The sequence below is a fragment of the Agelaius phoeniceus genome, chromosome 13 (genome assembly GCF_051311805.1).
Source record: "Agelaius phoeniceus isolate bAgePho1 chromosome 13, bAgePho1.hap1, whole genome shotgun sequence".
In the NCBI taxonomy this organism is placed as follows: Eukaryota; Metazoa; Chordata; class Aves; order Passeriformes; family Icteridae; genus Agelaius; species Agelaius phoeniceus.
This window is the reverse complement of record NC_135277.1, coordinates 15,846,695-15,865,724: the sequence shown is the minus strand read 5'-3', so window position 1 is coordinate 15,865,724 and position 19,030 is coordinate 15,846,695. Positions and strand designations below refer to the sequence as shown.

General features: G+C 41.0%; 1 protein-coding gene across 1 annotated transcript; it reads left to right on the top strand.

Annotated features, from left to right (window-relative positions):
* The first annotated feature begins 2,418 nt into the window (after positions 1 to 2,418).
* CHRNB4 (cholinergic receptor nicotinic beta 4 subunit) lies at positions 2,419 to 15,173 on the top strand. The gene is made up of 6 exons (XM_054641947.2): positions 2,419 to 2,656; positions 7,230 to 7,375; positions 9,114 to 9,158; positions 9,284 to 9,393; positions 11,848 to 12,820; positions 14,842 to 15,173. The coding sequence occupies exons 1-6, from the start codon at positions 2,602 to 2,604 to the stop codon at positions 14,980 to 14,982; spliced, it is 1,470 nt and encodes a 489-aa protein (XP_054497922.1). The 5' UTR covers positions 2,419 to 2,601; the 3' UTR covers positions 14,983 to 15,173.
* Positions 15,174 to 19,030: the final 3,857 nt, after the last annotated feature.

The window sequence follows — 19,030 nt, the reverse complement described above, 5'->3', positions numbered from 1 at the left end:
TCCACAATAGCACATATGCTAATGTCTGATAAAAAGGCATTTCATTTCGGGACCTCAGCTTAATGAACAAATGGAATCCTGCAGCATCACTGTGGGGAAAACAATAGCAGAGCACGAGTGGTGAAGGAAGACCTTGAGTGCTCTATCGGCATGAACGACTGAAAGGGGATGGCAAAGGGAGGTGTGTGAAAACCAGCTGTGGTAATTCCTCCCTTCCACCTCAGCTTCAGCAGGATAACCCGAGCAATCAGTGCATGGTCTGTGAGCCTTTGGCTCTGTGAGGCTCCACTGCTTTGGAGAAGCACCCCAGGCTGTTTTGCTATACCCTGAACTGCTACTCAGCTCTAAGCACCAAGCAGTGTAAGATGGTGCAAGCACGGTGACTTCAGGGACCACACATCTGTTCCTTCTACAGCCACTGCAAAGCACAGAGGCTGCGTTGGCAGATGGAAGATTTGCCTTTGGGGAGAAACAGGTCAGATATCAGAATGTAACAACAGAGAAACAGATGCAGTCTTTCTTCCCCATCACACTGGTGCTTTGCTCAAACACACCCTTATTAAGTGAAGGTTCAGCTCTGTGAAAGCAATTCCCTGTACATTAGGAGAGACAAGCTTGCCCAGCAGGCTCAGGAGTGGAGCCAGGTCTCTGATGTACAAGCCTCTGACAAGGTACCTGACAAGCACACTGTCGTGAGAAGCACAAAGTAGAAGGCTCAGGATAAAGACTTTACTTGGAACACACCTCCTAGGTTTTTTGACTGTTGCAAGAGAAGAATTTTCTATAGTCTCTTTTTACATGCTGTTGATTAAACATCAGAAAAACAGAAAGAGTGTTATACTTTCATGCAGTTAATCTATTTACAGGTACTTACTAGGACTGCACTGTTTTTTTAAAGTCAACTAGATTTCCTCACCGAGACTGTTCTGTCTTACTGAAACCATTCACAATCCCTCTTAGGTCCCACACTATTTAGAATCATAGAATAATTTCAGTTGGAAGGGATCTTTAAAGATCATCTAGTCCAACTCTGCCGTGCAATGAGCAGGGACATCTTCAACTGCACCAAATTGCTCAGACTCTCGTCCAGTCTGGTTTGATTTCCTTGGATGGGGCCTCTACCATCTACCAGTTCTATGGGCAACCAGTTCCAGTGTTTCAACATCCCCATTGTAAAAAATTAATTCCTTATGTTTAGACTGAATCCACTTCTTTTAGTTTAAAAACATCATCCCTAGTCCTATTGAAACATCTGTCCTTATCTTTGTTATAAGCCCCTTTAAGTATCAAAGGCCACATTAAAGTCTCCAGAGCCTTTTCTTCTCCAGGCTAAACAGTCCCAATTTAAACCAATTCTAGCTAATGGACAGTGAATAAGAGAGAAAAGGGAGCGATGAAAGCAGAAAAAAAGACTGAAAATAAAGGCTGGAACTTGCACCTGGTATCAGGTGACCCCTGATTCAAGGCTCAATTTACTAATTAAGATCTGCAGCAAACCCAGCACATTAATGTTGGGATGTTTAACAATAAGGCAACAGTGTGCTGAGAAATTTTTTTGAGTACACAGAAGTCATCAAACATCAATTCTACTATATAATCCACAGAACTTTTTATCATCTGAGATATTTGCACAGCGTAAATACAATAAATGCACCTCTAAACAAAATTGATTACATGTACATATAGAAAAGTTTAGAAGTTACAGGGGATCAAAATTGTTTTGGTTCGTTTTCTATCCCATGGGGTATATGTCCCATGGCCTGTCCTACAGTGCTTGCAAAGAGCACATAAGATCTTCTTGCCCCCTCCTTCTACACAAATCTTCCCATTGCAAGTCCCAAAACACATGACACTCTATGGTCTGCTAAGCCCTTTAGCTCTAAAGATGAATTCCACAGAATTTCTCTAATGCTCCTCTGGAATGTCTTTATCCCTACTGCTACTTCACCACATATTGCTTTAGGTTTCTTTTAAAAATCCTATCACATGCAAATGACAACAAGTTTTCTGTTCCTGTCTCAGTGCTCCCAAAAACTTTTTGGAGCTCTAGTTTAAAGAAATCACATGTGTGGGCCTTGGAGTCAAAAAGGGTTGGCAGTAGGTACTAAACTTTCTCTCTTGACACAGAAAATAACCCTCTGCTGGGGCTATAATTTATTGACACTAAGAGGTTTTATGGCACGAAGTTTAACCAGTTCTTCCCACACAGCTATTCTCACCCACTGCACTCATTAATCAGAAAGCCTTTTAAATGTTATCTAGTAGCAAGAATTAAGCAGTTGTGTTTTGCACATCATGTCCCTTAGCTTGCTCTTTCATTTCCTCTTTTTCAACATTATCACATTATGTTCACTCTTCTTATTTGCTTTTCCTCTTCACAAAGCTCTTTAAACAGCTGCAAAGGGGGAGGGACCACTATGCTCACGAAAATTGCACTTTGCAGAACGCTTCTGTCAGGTCCTACTGTCTGTCTCTTTCCAGGCATTTCATACCTCCAAGATTCAGGTTTGCTTCTACATCTCTTGCCTGTGCATCTCTGCCAACAGAGCCTATTGCCAGCTGTCTAAGCTGAAGAACAGGAATCCACTTCTTCTTACTGCCATGAGGAAAATGTACAGCCTTGTTCTCTTTGTGGTGGGCTCCTTTTGTCTGAACGGTAAGTGACCTTTTCTTTCTCCTACAGTTTCAGAACAGTCAGAGCTTTTGGGGGTAACAGGCAGGGCAGTGGCATGAGCTCACAGACAATTCATAACCATTGCCTCAGGAGGTTGCTGGCTTTAAGAGGATGTATAAAATTGATTATTTTAGTGCTGTTTTGGGCTTGTTTGGTATCAGCACATGCACTATGACGAATATGGACAGACAGGTTGGATATAAAATTACATAACTGTAGGACATGACAGTGATAATGACTAAATAATATCCCTTTAGATGCTCCCAGGATCATCTGTGATAGGAAAAGCAGCATATTGTACTGAAGGTGAAAAAATGAACCATAACATGATCTGTAAATATGACAGATCTCATCCTTCTACCATTATTTTCTCAAGTTCCAATATTTTGCAAAGTTCACACTTCCTAATTTTTAGAATGGAAACAGTTTAAATTAAGTTGTCATATGTAAATATATGCTACAAAAAATATAATAGTTATGCCTTTTATACAAGAACATTTCCCTCAGTCTGTCAGGATTTCTTGGATATGTTTTAGCCAACACAACAGCCTGACAGCAGCATGAAATAGTGCATTTAGCATGGGAGCCTCTTCCCATGGAGAGGCTCCTCTGAAGTGCTCTGAGAGAAACTGGCTGAAACTAAACCAAGATCCTCAGATCACACACGTCCCATTTTTGTCTATTCATTCCACACTTGTTTTGTTTCTTCCATCTCTGAAAGGCAACTTCAGAAAACATCTGCTTTGTGACAAAAGGAGAGTGAGGGCCCACTTCAGATTTTTAAATTATACATTTCCAAACCCCTGAGTATTTCCTTTTTTATTTGCATTAATTGCAGTGTAAAAATTAAAAACCTTTAAAATACAGTAAATTCACTGCTACTTCCATTGGAACAAAAATATTTCAAATCAGCATGTGTTCTTCTAGGAGGTTATGAAAATCTTTTTGCTTCAGAGTATGTTGAGAAGTAACAACATGATGAAGTAATTTCAAAGATAATGGGACTGCTTTATTGCTGCTTCTTACTTGTTCTTTACTAATTACAGATGGGAACTTGGTATGTCACTTATGTGTGAGAGAGTAAAGGATTAAAATGGTAACACATGCTACAGTGCTACTTCTAAACAAATATTATTTCAACATTTATTACGAGAACTGAGTTCAGAGCAACACTAGAAATATGTCTTATGTTACATTTTGAAATGTAGACAGTAATAACAGTGAACTTCCTGTATCTCTCAGCACTGCTCCTTATTCTTTTCTGTGGAAATCACTCCAATGAATTTGTTATTATGCTGGAATCAAACAGGATGTCTAGTTATTTCATTTTATGTATTTAAATTAGACTATGTAAAAAGGAAAGTCTCCACAGCAGTGGTTTCGTTTCTTTTGCTGTGAAATTGGAAGCATCTTGGTGCAATTTTTTTAATGCTCATAGTCCCACAGAGAAAACAAACTTACTGAGGAATGTGTACTGCAAGGTATGTGGTGATTGCTCTCCTTGTCACAGAGCAGATGTGCAGCGTGTTCAGTGAAGCCAAAATCATTTCCACAGCTCAGGATTCACCCCAATGGGCTTTATTTATTACTGCTTTCAGTACACAAAGATGCTCCACTCCCAAATTAGGACTGCTTGATCATTGTTGTTAAAATAATTTGTCTAAAAGCATCAGTCTACCGTCTGCACCATCTCTGGTGATTACTGCTATTTGGAAAAAAAACCAAAAACAACAAAACCAACAGTTTGTGGGGAAAACTGCACTTCCATTTCTTCCCACCCTGAGAGGAACAAGAGACGTTTCAAAGGCCTGGCTACTGACACACAGTGCACATAAAGATGAAACTGGATGCCTGGTAATTTTGTTCTCATTAGTTGCCATCTGGTTTATAAGTAGATTGTTAATGGAAAGTAGACTGTAAAAATTAGACAACAAACACTCATTTCTCGCCAGTATTTACTGGGATCGGTTTTAACAGGTTTTAAGGCAGTGCAGGGCTGACATCTAGTGGTGTATGATACAGGTGACAGCAGACCCTTAATTTCTGATTACCAAATTACAAAGGCTGGAATTTTATAAAGGATTATCCCTAGTGAAGGAATGCCTTCACTAAGAGCAGATAATAATTTCTCAAAGGGATTAATTGTTGAATAAATATTTTTTATAACTAAAGTCATTGTTGTCATTAATCCACACAAAGTTTATTAACAGTCAGTACTTGGAAATCTGAGTTATTCTCATCAGATATGCAGACTCCACACCATGTTTGGATTTGCAGACCAAACGACTATGATTGCTAAAAGCAGGTTTCAGAGTAAAAACTAATTACAAATCCAGAATTAGCTTTCTGCAAATATTCTGCAGTTCCTACTCCTTACTCCCCATTTAGCAAATACTCTGTGCTGGAATATCCACAGACAAAGGCAGCAATGCAGTGAAAACACAGTTAACAATTCAAACAAGAACTCACATCTTTTCTAACAGTATTCAGTGACCACTGAATGAAACAAACCAACTGACAATTTATTTATATTTGAATTATAGCCATATGTTTACATCACTTACATATGCAACAGTAGGAATGTCTACTAAAAAAATCTACTATAAATAAACCCAACATAAAACTCCACCAAAGAACACAATAAAAAAATTTTAACAAGGATTCTCTCTTGAACTACCACAGGATTTCTAACCTATTCTTTTAACCACAAGATTCATTCCTAGAGCACGGCCCTCTTTTCTTCACAGTATCAAATTTAGCTTTTCCTTGATTGCTACACACAAGAAAACCACCCCACAATCTGAAGCTTAGCAAGATTCAGCATAGCTCTAGCTTGATAAGCTTTTGATTAGGCACCTTGCATTGAGATATTAAAATATCACATGGTATAGGGCTTTTATAATGACTCGAAGGGAGATACAAAGCAAGTATAAATCAAAAAACAAACTGACCCAACAAACACAGATACATTCATCCAAATTTGTTTTTCCAAATGCCTTGGAAAGTATTTGAAAACCTATTCTGAAGAACAAGGTTATAGTTAAGTATAGGTGGAGAATTTGGGCTACCAGACCACAGCCTATGCTGGTCTTACAAGAATTAAATCAAGCCTGGTGTTTACCTCAACCTTTCCACAAAGCTTGAGTAGAAGTTGTTCTTAGATGTGAAATCTCTGTTTGATAATCTTTCCTTTTACCTCACTCCACTTTCTCACTGGATCAGAACCAAGAAGGTCTTAGGGTATTTAGGTTCTGAACCCAGGTTGGATTCAGAAGAATTTCAAGTTTAAAGAGAGACTTGTTCAGCCTATCAACTTGCAGCCCAGTTCACAAGGAAATGTGGCACCTTCTAGACATGCACATGAACTTTGGCTGCTTATTTGATCCTGACCTTTTGGTGTCTGCCTTTCCCCAGATTTCATGGATATGCTACAACATAAAAAAACCTCAAAACAAATTAATGTACCACAAATTTAAAATACTTGCATAGCCAGTGTTTTTTACTGTGTGAAATTGCTTTGGGAAATAATGAAGCATGTATGCTCTTAGGACACTGCCCTCATTTCTGCAGTGTCTAGGTGTGAATTAGGTGAGCTGGATTAGGTGACCTTTGGAAGGTATGGAAGAGGTATTCTATCCATTGTATTGGAACCTGCTTTTCACTGGCACAGTAATTTCATCAGCATCACACCCCAGACCTGCCCAACACAGAGCACAGTGTCTCTGGCTCAGTTCTGTCAGCAGGATGTCATCAGGACCTTGCTCATCAGTATGGCCAGGTGGTCAACAATGGTTTGAAAGTCCACTGCAGTGAGTTTAAAAAGCACACATGAGAACAGAATAAATGACCCTGGGGTTGTGCCAGAAGCTGCTCTGCTCCACAGGGAATGTTCAGGCTTGTTTGTTAGTAACCTGTAGATACTGTATTTTGTAGTCACTGGACTCCAGCTTTGGCAAAGATTTACAGCATTTGTGCTGGTCCACAAAACAGGTTTTACTTCCACATAAAGTAAGTCTAACATACTGCCTAGGGTTTTCAAATTTTGAAACAGAAACATCACTAGCTACTAGAGAGTCCCCAGTCATTAAAAAATCCTTTATGACTCCTAAAGCTTATCCCTTGGTTTTCTCTACATAGAGTCTTTAAATTTGTATTTGTACCTGCAACTCTGTCTCCTACAGCACTAGAGAGAGAAGTCACAGCTGGACCCCCCTCTTTGGATCATAGAATAATTCTTCCCCTGCTATCAAGAGGGTGGTTTGCTCCCAGTTTCTATTTCTGAGTGTAATCCCAAAAGTATCTACCAATTTGAGATTCACATTTTATTGCAAAAAACCCTGAAAGGGATCTGCTTTGATCTGTGCTCTGTGAAACAGCCAACTTCAGTAGAACAGATATCAGTGCAAGCCCTGTATCCTCCTGTTCACACAAGTCTTTAGAAAATCAAAAGCTGTCATTATTTCCCAAAGATGATCTGATGCACAGATATTCTGTGAGCCCTACCTCATGTCACTTTAGTGTCCCTTCCATAATCCTGTTTTGTGATGCTTTACAGGAAGCATGGCAGCAGATGCTGAAGAAAAACTAATGAACCACCTACTGAGTCCTGACAGGTACAATAAGTTAATTCGACCAGCTGTCAACTCCTCCCAGCTGGTATCCATAGAACTGCAGGTTTCCCTGGCACAGCTTATCAGTGTGGTAAGTTCAAATTAGGCTATGCCTTTACATTCAGTACTACCTGCACAGCACTCGAATTAATAGTTATACTGGCATTGCTACATCTCTGCTCTTTTCTCATTTGTGTAACACTATTAATAGGCAGAGCCCATACACACAATTTACTGGTTTTAGATCTCACAATGGAGCTACAATGGGAAAATCAGTCTGTGCCTAAGCTTTGAAGGACTGGGGCCTTCATCCAATAGAATTCCATCTAGCTAAAATTCAAAATCATTCCACTGATTTCAGTACAGCTACTGTAAGTTCCCCCAGGTCAGACCTATCCTGGACAGTGCACACTATCCACCATCAGGGGAATGCTAATCCATCTTCTACTGAAGTGCTTCAATGGCCTGAAAACAAGCTACAAAGCCACATCCAAATCACATGACATATCAGGCATATTAATAAAGAACACTGGAATGTTGTAAAGAAAAACACACATTAGTTCTGGCTGGAATAGCTTAACATGGTTAAAATAATCCTCATGAAAGCAACTCCTCATATTCAATAACAATTACTTCAGTGGGTCTAAAAGACTTTTCACCCACAAGGTTAGTATGTGTTTGACAGTTATTACAAGGTATAAACACATCTTTACTAAGAGAGGTTAGCATTAACTGCAGTGGGAACAAGAGCCAGTATATAAGTGGGAATAATTTCCTGAACTGGGCTTTCAACTCTGCTGCTCTCCCTGAGAGAGACAGAGAAGATACAGATGACTGCCTCCTGTCAGAATTTGTGTAAGGGCTAGTGACTGGACTGCTGTAAACTTTTAGAGACATAAAGAATGTATATTCTGAAATTCAAGAGGAAATGAGAAAGACTCTGTTGGACTGTAAGGGAAACTGTACAAATAGCTGAGGTTTCATACACCCATGCAGACTGGATATAATATATATAGATAGTCATAGATGTATATACATATACACTCAGGATTCAATGCCATGCATACCAGGTGATTCTAGTTAAGTGCTCTCTCTCCTGGGGAGCTCCATCTGGACACAGACAGGACACCTTACATCCTGCACTCCACCATGAGCACAGTGTCCCCTCAGACTGCAGATTCTGGGCATAAAAAGGGAGGTGAGACCCTGGTGATCAACAGCCTAAGCAAGGTGGATGAATGGGCAAAGACCAAGACCAGCACAGCTTAGTCCTTATCCCTCTATAGCCTCACTCTTTGAGCAGAACAAAATTAGGCATCTTGTAGACTCCAACAATCTCAAGCATCTTCAGGATCAGAGAATTAACTCATTTTCCTGCAGAAATCCTCCTGACAGATCTTCTACAGAGAGTTTTCTCTTCTGGACTGCTGTCTAGAGACATGGTATACATGGCAAACCTTACACCAACCTTACACAACCTCATATAGGCCTCCCCAATGGTCAACTGTCCCTTCTGTTTCAAATCAAAGATAGAGAAGTGGGGTGGGGTGGGATGGGAAACCAGCTTAGCAAAGTGGTGGTTATTGTTTCCAAATAACTGCACTCACTCCTGCCATAACTGTTCTTGTTAAAAGGCATTTGGAATTCTACATTTATGGGGTTACTACTTATCATTAGTATGTGTACAAGACTGGCCATTGTAACTCAGAGAAACTGTCTTGAAATACACTAGACAAAATCATGCTTAAAAACCCACTGAATAAATCTTATTACTGCAATGAAGTGAAACATTTTAGAGGCCACTTTTTGTCTCTGTTTTTCCCCTGCAGAACGAACGGGAGCAGATCATGACTACGAACGTCTGGCTGAACCAGGTAACAAAGCCACAGAGAAATGGCTCTTGCAAACCACAAATCCAACTGCTCTCACTCCATCACATGATTATTTTGTTAGTGCTGCTCTGGACACTCCCATCACTGCTGTCCAATTCTTCTCTTAGGAGTGGATTGATTATCGGCTGGCTTGGAAGCCCTCTGACTATGAAGGAATAAATAAGCTGAGAATACCTGCAAAACACATCTGGTTACCAGACATTGTGCTTTACAATAAGTAAGTAAAACTGGTGCAGTTTACACAGACAAAATTTTAACCAAGGAACAAACATCAGAAACGATGAAGCAGGTCTGGTAAAATTTTAAAACTGAATTTTGTCACTTTTAGATAGTAGCAAGTGTATCTGACTGGGCTACTGGGCTCAAAGATAATTTTCATCATCAGCACTCTGGTTAAAGAAATTCCAGCAGAGCTGGAAGATGTCTGCAGCATGAGCAGTTACAGCACAGGCTCCATGCCAAGGCTCACAACTAAGACAGATTTATATGAAAATAGACTGTATGGAAAGAATAAATTGTAGGTATAAGTGCAGTTGCAAGAAGACATCTGGAATCCTATCAGACATCTTAGGGGCTGAGATACAGTTTTGTTTTCTTCTTCCCCACTCCTCCTTCTATCACAGACCCCAGGACACAAATCTGTTACAAAGTTCACACATACCATAACTCCAGGAGTTCATATTCATGTAGAAAACCCAAGTTATATTCCATTTTCATAAAGCATTGAAAAAACCCATTCTATGAATACACAACAAATCTGTCAACATTTGACCCTGTTGCTTTATAGTACTGAGAAAAATATCATACTTAGTTCCTCTTTCAAACAAAGGAACTGACAATTTTGTTTTGCTTTGGTTTAAGTCTCTAGCAAAACCTTGAAGGGGATGATATTTTTTTTTAATTATCAAAATTTATACTTTTATAATACTTTGAAAACCAATGAATTCATGAACACACGATGATTTATGAACATATACAGATGGGAAACCCAGGAGGTTTATATATAACTGAGTTAAGTCCTTGGAATCCTACTACTGGAAACCAGATTTGATGAGCACTTAAATCTAATGTATGAGTCACAAAATAATTCAGCCAGTGGATTAGGATATAGTCTGCCTGCTCAAAGCTTGTTCTGGTAAATTGTGCCTCTGCCCTCTGCTTCTTTTTGCTACTGGCCAAGTGATACCATTTAATAATTTGTAAAAATAGAAAGGAATATTTTCAAAAGGTTTCTTAAACGCACAGGAACAAGCCTCACTGTATTGGATTTCTGCATTAGTACAAAGCTTCAATTAAATTTTAGCTAAAGGACAGCTCCATGTAACTTCCTGCTGCTGGAGCAGAGTTTCACAGGCATCAGTCAGTTTGAGGGGCTCAGGAAAACACAAAGTGTGTCCCCATGCCCACAGCTCTGTCTGGGGCCTGTGCAAAGGGCTCTGGGAGTGCAGCCCAGCCTCTTCCCACCACTGAGCCAGGACAGCCAGAACCAGAACTCACATACTCCCAGCCCAGGATTCTGCCCAGCACATGGCATGGCATGATGGCAAAGGTAACTCAGGGAGTACAGATATGTCAGAACTAAGATACAATTCATTTCTCAAAAAATAGCTCTCTTATTGGAAATGAACTGATGACCCCTGTTTGTGGCTGTGGCCACTCACTTCCACATCTGGTTGTTTCACTGTCTGCGTGAATCAGCTGCAAAGGTCTCAGCTCAGTGCCAGGCTCTCACTGCCTCACCCAGGTGAGCCCTTTCCAGAGTCAAACCTAACTGATTCAGACACATGTGCCAAGCCTTAGATATTTGTAGCATTTCCCTGCTTAGGGAAAAAAAATCACCCTTAGCACTGAAAGAACTATTTTCCATGATGCCTTGTCAACAAACACTACCCCAGGATACTTAAGGGCTTAAACAGCCCAACCTTGTTGGCCCACACTGTTGGGCAAGAGAAGATACTTCTGACTGATAATGATCTTCTCCCTAAGTTAAAAGGCCCATCAGAACATAGAAGACTCCCCTGCTGGAAATTCAGCAGTTGGAAGAGATACAAAGCCAAGATTATTTGTGGGCACTAAGAACGCTGTGGCTTGTCTGTTCTGGTTTTGTAATAAGTAAACATTAACTGGAGTGATGCAATAAATAAGCCATATAATTACATTTCCTCTGCCTACACTCTCCCTGCATTTCTAACTAATGCAGCTCATCCTTATTTCCTTGTCCAAGTCATTTAGGAGCGTTGCTCTGTGTTCTTAGCAGTGGCTACACTCCAAATCAAAGGTATCTCTGTTTTCACATGGGATGAACTTATTTTTGCTTAGCCTTCAGAGATGTAGGAAGCTTTAATTATGTGAGCAAACATTTACAAAACACATTGATTTCTTTGGATAAAACAGAGGTGTGTATTTGGTATTGAATAATAATTTTATAAGTTTTTTTTCTGTAAGTATTGGACCAAAAATCAACTCTCTGACTGGGAGGAATGCATACATGAATCTCCCTATCAAGTTATAGCTCCCTACAGCATAGATTTCAGAATAATGGTATTACTAAGCTTTGATTCTCAGAACTGGGGTCCACAAGATCAAGAATGTTAGACCTTTTCTGTTTTGAACTGGTTTTCCTCCTAATATTTTACCACTTCCTCCCCTTTCTCTTTTCTCCTCTCATTAGTGCGGACGGCACGTACGAGGTCTCGCTGTACACAAATGCCATTGTATTGAACAATGGAAGCATTCGCTGGCTGCCACCGGCCATTTACAAGAGTGCCTGCAAGATTGAGGTGAAGCATTTCCCATTTGACCAACAAAACTGCACCCTCAAGTTCCGCTCCTGGACCTACGACCACACAGAAATTGATATGGTGCTTAAGACTTCCACGGCGAGCATGGACGACTTCACACCAAGCGGAGAGTGGGACATTGTAGCACTCCCAGGAAGAAGGACTGTAAACCCTCTGGACCCCAACTATGTCGATGTGACATATGACTTCATTATTAAAAGGAAACCACTTTTTTATACCATCAATCTTATCATTCCCTGTGTGCTAATTACATCCTTAGCCATCCTAGTATTCTACTTGCCTTCAGACTGTGGTGAAAAAATGACTTTATGCATATCTGTGTTGCTTGCCTTGACTGTGTTCTTGCTGCTGATCTCCAAAATTGTCCCTCCAACATCTTTAGATGTTCCACTGATTGGCAAGTATCTCATGTTTACAATGGTGCTGGTGACCTTCTCAATAGTTACCAGTGTCTGTGTGCTCAATGTCCACCACAGATCTCCAAGTACTCACACTATGCCCCCTTGGGTAAAGCTGGTTTTCCTTGAAAGGCTCCCGGCCTACCTGTTCATGAAGCGCCCAGAAAATAATTCTCCACGGCAAAAGCCATGCAACTGCAAAAAGACAAAAGCAGAGAATCCTTGTATGGAGCCATCTGACTTCTACAAGAACTCTACCTATTTTTTGAATACAGCTTCTGCCAAAAGATATGATATGAAAGTCTCTGAGACACCTGACAATGTCAGCAGTCATCGAGATTTTAGGTTAAGAACAGGTGCGAAGTTTTCTCCTGAAGTGAGAGAAGCAATTGATGGAGTCAGTTTTATAGCAGAGCACATGAAAAGCGATGACAACGACCAGAGTGTAAGTAAAAATGAGAAATCCCTGCCCTTCCAAACTTCATCTTCTGTCCTCCTCTGTAACATGCTATTCCTCAGAAAGCATTTTTGAACTCTCTAGCTATTGTCAAGATTTTAGAGAGATTCTAGATATAGCTCATAAGAGGAAATAATTTATGCCACAAATGAAAAGCAAATAGTCTCCTGATAAATAACATGGCTATTTCTAGCCATGAGTTTGCTGATTGCCCAGTAAGTCATGAAACACTCTTAAAAAAGCTTTGTTGTCATATTCAAGTGGTGATTGGAAGGGGAAGAAAACAATATTCAGTTCCAGGTTAGAAATAGACCATTTTACACCACTGTGAATCAGTAAGACTGTGATTCGATCCATGGCCAGGCCAAGCTAACCAGAAACAATGTTCCTGCAGCTCATGCATTCATTTACCTAATGAATGCACAGAAGGAGAATTTAGCAAAATTGGTAGAAGCCTTTTGCAAACACCTTCTCTAGACTAAGACAGCTCCCTGTATATGGCAAACACCATGGGTAGGATTAAGAACCTCAACAGAGCTGACACTTTCATTATTTATATATATACCAGACTCATTACTGGTTAGGAGAAATACTTTATTTAAGCTGTGCTGCTGCTCTATTCCCCTGCCCTACTCACAGGCCTGTAGCTAGCACAATAGAGTTGATAGAAACACTGTGAATAATGCTTGGAAAATTCAGGTGGGTCACAGGTTTTATTTAGACAAGCACCCACAGTTGGGAAAAATCATCCTCATACTTACCATTGTCCTCTCTCTAATCCAGACCACAGTGAGACTCCAGGTTCTCTATTCCTGTTGTTCTTCCATTCCCTCAGCCAACAGATTAAATAAAGTCTGGTTTCTGATCTTGCAGCAGTCCCTAGAGGAGCATGCTGCTAAGTAGTTCATGTTTTCTATTAACTGAAATTACTGTCAATATAAATATAGAAGTTCAGCTATTAACATTAGACATGAGCTTGTAAACATTGAAACTCACTAAACAGAAGCTGACTTCTTAGTGCAGGAAAAGGTTTTCTAATAGCTCAGAAATTCTTGCAAGGATGTATTACACACTAAAGGATCTACAGTCTTTCACTTGGTAGTAAGAACAATTTTCAAGAGCATTTTATATATTGAAAATCCACTTACTACTTTTCACATAGGGTCCTCTGATATTACATACAATTTTTCTAGATTCATAACTTTATTCTCTGCTTCCTTGCCTCATCACAATGGTCTGATAACAACTGTTCATATACATTTATATGGTCTGATTGCAGAAGCATTCAATTCCCATTAGCAGCAGTGGGAATTAAAAGTGTGCACTGAAGGAAAAATATGTAATGGTCTAATATCAGACATGATTCAACTGACAAGGATGATAAAGTCACTGATGTGAAGACATCCCCTGTGTAACCAGAATGAATGAAAGAGAAAAAATTATTCATGAGATGCAAATGAAGATTGATATATTTCCCCTTTACAATAACAGCCCAATTGGTCACTTCAGTCTGAGACAGAATCTAAGGCCATGACTTTCACAGACAACACATGCAGGGCAAAAAGGCATTTTAATAAAAGCAACAGTATTAATATGCATTAAACCCCATGAATAAGATGACTGCTGATAAGAACTCTGAAGCTAACCTTGTTTAACAGCAGTAAACACCATCTATTTTTGCCCACTCAGATTAATAGCATTTACAAACTCAAATTGAAGAAAAAAAATTCCTTTATTGGATTATAGTGTGGGTCCTTCAGGGCTGGCACCACACCAGGCAGCCACACTCAGTATCTGATGTATCCAAGAAAGCTAAGAAATATTTACTGTTTTTTTCTCCACTGCTCAGATGTGTTGTAGGAGAAAAATCCCTTACCAAGCCTAAAGCCAGTTTATTCCCTGAACCTTGAGATCAGTTTCCTTTTATTTTGATAAACAAAAACTCAGCGAGAGGAAGACCAAAAGAATATGACAAATTACTAATATCTTTAATTGGCTTTTTCTTCCAGGTCATTGAAGATTGGAAGTATGTTGCCATGGTAGTGGACAGGCTGTTTCTCTGGATATTTGTCCTTGTTTGTGTCCTGGGGACTGTTGGATTATTTCTGCAACCACTTTTTCAAAACCACACTGCTGCCATAAACCCTTAGCTATAATTTTAAATGTCAATACTTACACAGACCTTTGGTCTCATTCTGCTCTCAGTTCCCCTTTGTTAACTCCACAAAGGTGCCAAGTGAGTTGCACTTACATCCCTTAGAGCAGGGAAAAGGAACATAGAACTTGACTTACTGGGATAGGAAAAAACCAAAACAAATAAAAAACTTTTTTTTTTCAGTGAGTCCAGTACTTCTGGTGATATCTTGCCCTTTTTTCAATTATTTGAAGTCTGAACATTACAGTGAAAGATTTTTGCTGTACAAGATGTCATCCTGGCATCATCATCATCATCATATTATTATGTATTTTAAATACATTGCCTTAGGAAGGCTATTTTCTTTCCTTAGAATACTGCAATTTCCCTATGACAAAGAAGGTACTGCTGTGAAATTTACTTTCTTCAAATGCATCAAAGTTATTTGTGTCTGATTTATAAAGAACTTTGCAAGTGGGTTTGATACTTACATCTGAACTGAGAAACAGAAACACTTCTGAGGTAGCCACTGAAAGGTTTCTCAGCTTGCCATCCCTGGTACCTGATGGATCAACAAAGGCCAAATTAATGTATGATAAACAAACATGTATATAATAGTCTGTTTGGTGATGAAATAGAAATAAAACATAAAATTTTCCTTTATATAGATTTAGTCCTCACATTCCCTGCAAGTTTAACAGCTCATGTATCTGGGGCACAAACACACTTTAATGAGTCTAAGGCTACGAGCACAGGAAAGCAATGGGAGAAGACAATGGTGAAAGGCAGCAAGAATGAGAGGACAGGTGAACACACACAGACCTCTGTGTTTTTCTGGACAGATTTTAATGTGGATTTAAGTATAACCCTCAACAAATCAGCTAGGGAAGCACACAGAGTCTTAAAGTTTTTTGGCAAAGGACAGATTGAGGCCCTAGACCCCCATCACAGGAGAATCCCACCACAGTTTGTTCCAGGTAACCTGCAAAAAGAAAAGTGGGCTCTTTTCAAAAGGGTTGCACTTTTCAAGTGAAACCAATCTCAGTTTTGCCTTGGGGTGCTGTGAGGACACACAACAATTGTATCACCATTGGTAAGTACAACTAACACCTGGTAAACAAACCTGAAATCCACTATTACTTGTGAAGGGGATTTGAGGCTCACCTGTCCCAGGGGAATTAGTTGACACCTAAATTAGTTGTGTTCTTCAACAAGCCACAGCTGAAGACAGTTCCAGCCCTACCTGCCTTCATCAAGACCAAGCTACATTTCTACCTAGATTGCCATTCCCAGGCAGCCTCAGATAAGTACAAAGATTTAGCTGTGCATTCACACCTTTGCAATTTCTCTGAGCAGCTGCAGGGCTGCATTCACTCCCTCCCAACCCGTGGCTGAACCCCCCCATCCCTGAGGCCTGGGAGGGTCCCCTGAGGCCTGGGAGGGTCCCCTGGGGCCTGAGCACTTCAGCAGGGCCAGGTGCCCCACAGTGTGAGAATATGGTGTCTTGGTTTGGAAAGCCAGGTGTGTGCTAAGGAAGGCAGGAGCCTCCTCTGAAATGGAAAATGTAAACCCCCTCCCTCCTAATTGCCATAAATTTTAAACTAAGGGGCTTGCAGGCAAAATATATGGGAGCAGGAATAACAGTTCTTTACAAGGGAAGAAAATAAAAAGCTAAAATGAACAATGCAATAAGCCAAAGTAATACTGACAGAGTCAGAACACAACCTGACACCCTGTGGGTCAGGGTGTTGGTAGCAGTACAATTGGAATTGTGGCTCAGCCCTCCTGGAGGGTCAGGTGTGGTTCTGTTGGAGCAGGGATCCTGTAGAAAGGTGCAGTCTCTTCCTCTGAAGATCCAGTGGAAGAGGCAGCTGCTGTTCCTCTGGGAAATCCAGAGGAGAAAAGCTGTGCTGGTGTTCCAGAATCTCAGGATTATATCCTGTTAGGAATGCTTGGCTCCTCCCTCTGGGCTCACATCTCCCAATGGGATGCTGTAGTTCTTATCAGCCATGCAGTGTTCCACATGCAGTGCAAGGGAGGAGTGGGTGTGGAAGAGATAAGGAAAACTGCCCATTTAACAGAAGAGAACTGCCATACAGATGGCAAATAGAATACAATTGGTTTGGCAATCCAGGACAGATGGGGAAAAGTATCACATGTGTGGTGGGTGAGGCTGTCTTCAGCCCCACAGGAGGAAGGGTTCACACTGTCACCCTCCCTTCCATTCCCCTTCCTCTAAGCACTGTGTTGCTCACACAGACAGGGCAGGGAGGTGAGGGATAACTGTAGGACTGCCTGCCCCAGTGATGCAGGTACACCCTGGGATCACCAGATCCTGCTGGCACAGGGGGGCAGCTCCCTGGCCATCTCCCCAAACATGAACTATTCTGGACACTCCCATAGTCACTCCCATGGTGACCGCTGGGTGGTGTAAAGTTTAAATGGGTCAAACGGGATTTGCCCACCTCAAATGCTTCCTTCTCCTTTTCAGACCTGGAGAGTAGAGCTGCTGCTCTGCAGGCAGCTGTAACCACAGCTGTGAGGTGAGATGGGGCACGGACAGCCCCAGGAGCAGAGGGCTGCCTTCCCCAGGCAAGGAGATGCTGCTGTATGTTAGGTTACATCCCAGCCACAGGTGCACACATGCCCCAGCTGCTGAACAGCTTTTTCTGCTTACAGAGAAGGCACCTGGGAAGCCAGAGAAGCTGCCAGCACTGTGCAGGCAGTGTAAAGGTGAAGGCCCTTTAAATATCAAACTAATGCTGAACAGGGACTCTGAAAGAGGCAGTGCAGACTTAAATGCTGCCAGAGCTGCTGCACACTCCCTCAGGGCAGGAGGGAGAGGGACTCGCCCAGCCAAGCAGCCATGGATGCAGCAAAGCAGCTGCAGCCCCCCTGAGTGACCCAGGCCTGTGCAGAGCACAGATCCCTTTCTGTTGTTTTCAGCCAGCATCAGCAGCACTTTGGGCTCTGTCCCACTCTTACCCCCATTACTCTCCTACCCAGCTCCCTCCTATCCTCCCCCTCACTGCCTGAATGCAGCTGAAATGAGGCCCCAGGTGCTCCCATCTCACAACTGGCCTCATCTCTATGAGCAGTAAAGACTGATAATGCTTGGCTCTGTAACTGCAGCCTTCAGCTAAATTATCCTCAGCATGGACAAAAGTTTTAGAAAGGATTTGGCAGCTCAGTTAGCAGCTATCACAGAGTCCAGGCAGATGAAGTCCTCAGACTTGACAAACCCAGAAAAAGCTTTCAAGAGGCACATCCCTGGCCCCAGGGAGATCCCTGCAGAACCAGAGCTCCTCATCCAGGAAATGGTGGGCTCTGGTGCTTTTCATACACTGTGGCCAGCTTACTCCTTTTTAATCATGAATGAAACAATATATTCTTTCCTAATTTTGTTCTTGGGAACCACCTCTGTAGGTTTAGCATTTCCAGATCTAATTTAACCCATAGCAAACTTCAGAATGAAAAATTTCACCCAAACTCCTAAAATTCTGAAAAAACTGACCTCGTAAAACTGCATTTTCCAATTGGCAAATCCTATTTTTGCCTAACTCTCGACAGCACCACCTACATAATAGATAGAACTGCTCCCAGTTTAACTTGTCAAAGAATTACAGGGTTTTCTGCTTTTATTTTTTGGTAAGATTTTAAAACTAAAAGACAGGAGAAAAGGAAATATCAAAAATGTCTTCTTGCAGGCAAATATGAATATTACACTAAAATTTTTCAATGGTATTGTGCAACCAGTCTTTGTTTCCCTACAAGTGAGGAAAAATCTCTGTTTGGTTTCTCTCCATTCCCTACCATTACAAAACTCTTTAATCCTGAACCAATCTTGCCTTCCATCGGAACATGTAGAAATTCCAACACCACCACTCACCACCTGCACTCAGATGAGTTTACTGGGGACTCTTTCTGCACCCCTGCAGCCACAGCAAACTGGGAACAACAGCAAGCAAACTGGGAACAACTGGGAGCATCAATACCCTAGACCAAAGATGGAAAATGTTCTTTTCTTCCTCACCTGAACTGATTAAGGCTTGATCTTAACAAAT

Excerpts from the sequence above, each read along its gene's own strand:
- CHRNB4 (XM_054641947.2), top strand. The coding sequence starts at position 2,602 with ATGAGGAAAATGTACAGCCTTGTTCTCTTTGTGGTGGGCTCCTTTTGT. Across the intron at positions 9,159-9,283 it reads CGAACGTCTGGCTGAACCAG|GAGTGGATTGATTATCGGCT; the intron begins GTAACAAAGCCA and ends TTCTTCTCTTAG. Across the intron at positions 12,821-14,841 it reads GCGATGACAACGACCAGAGT|GTCATTGAAGATTGGAAGTA; the intron begins GTAAGTAAAAAT and ends TTTTTCTTCCAG.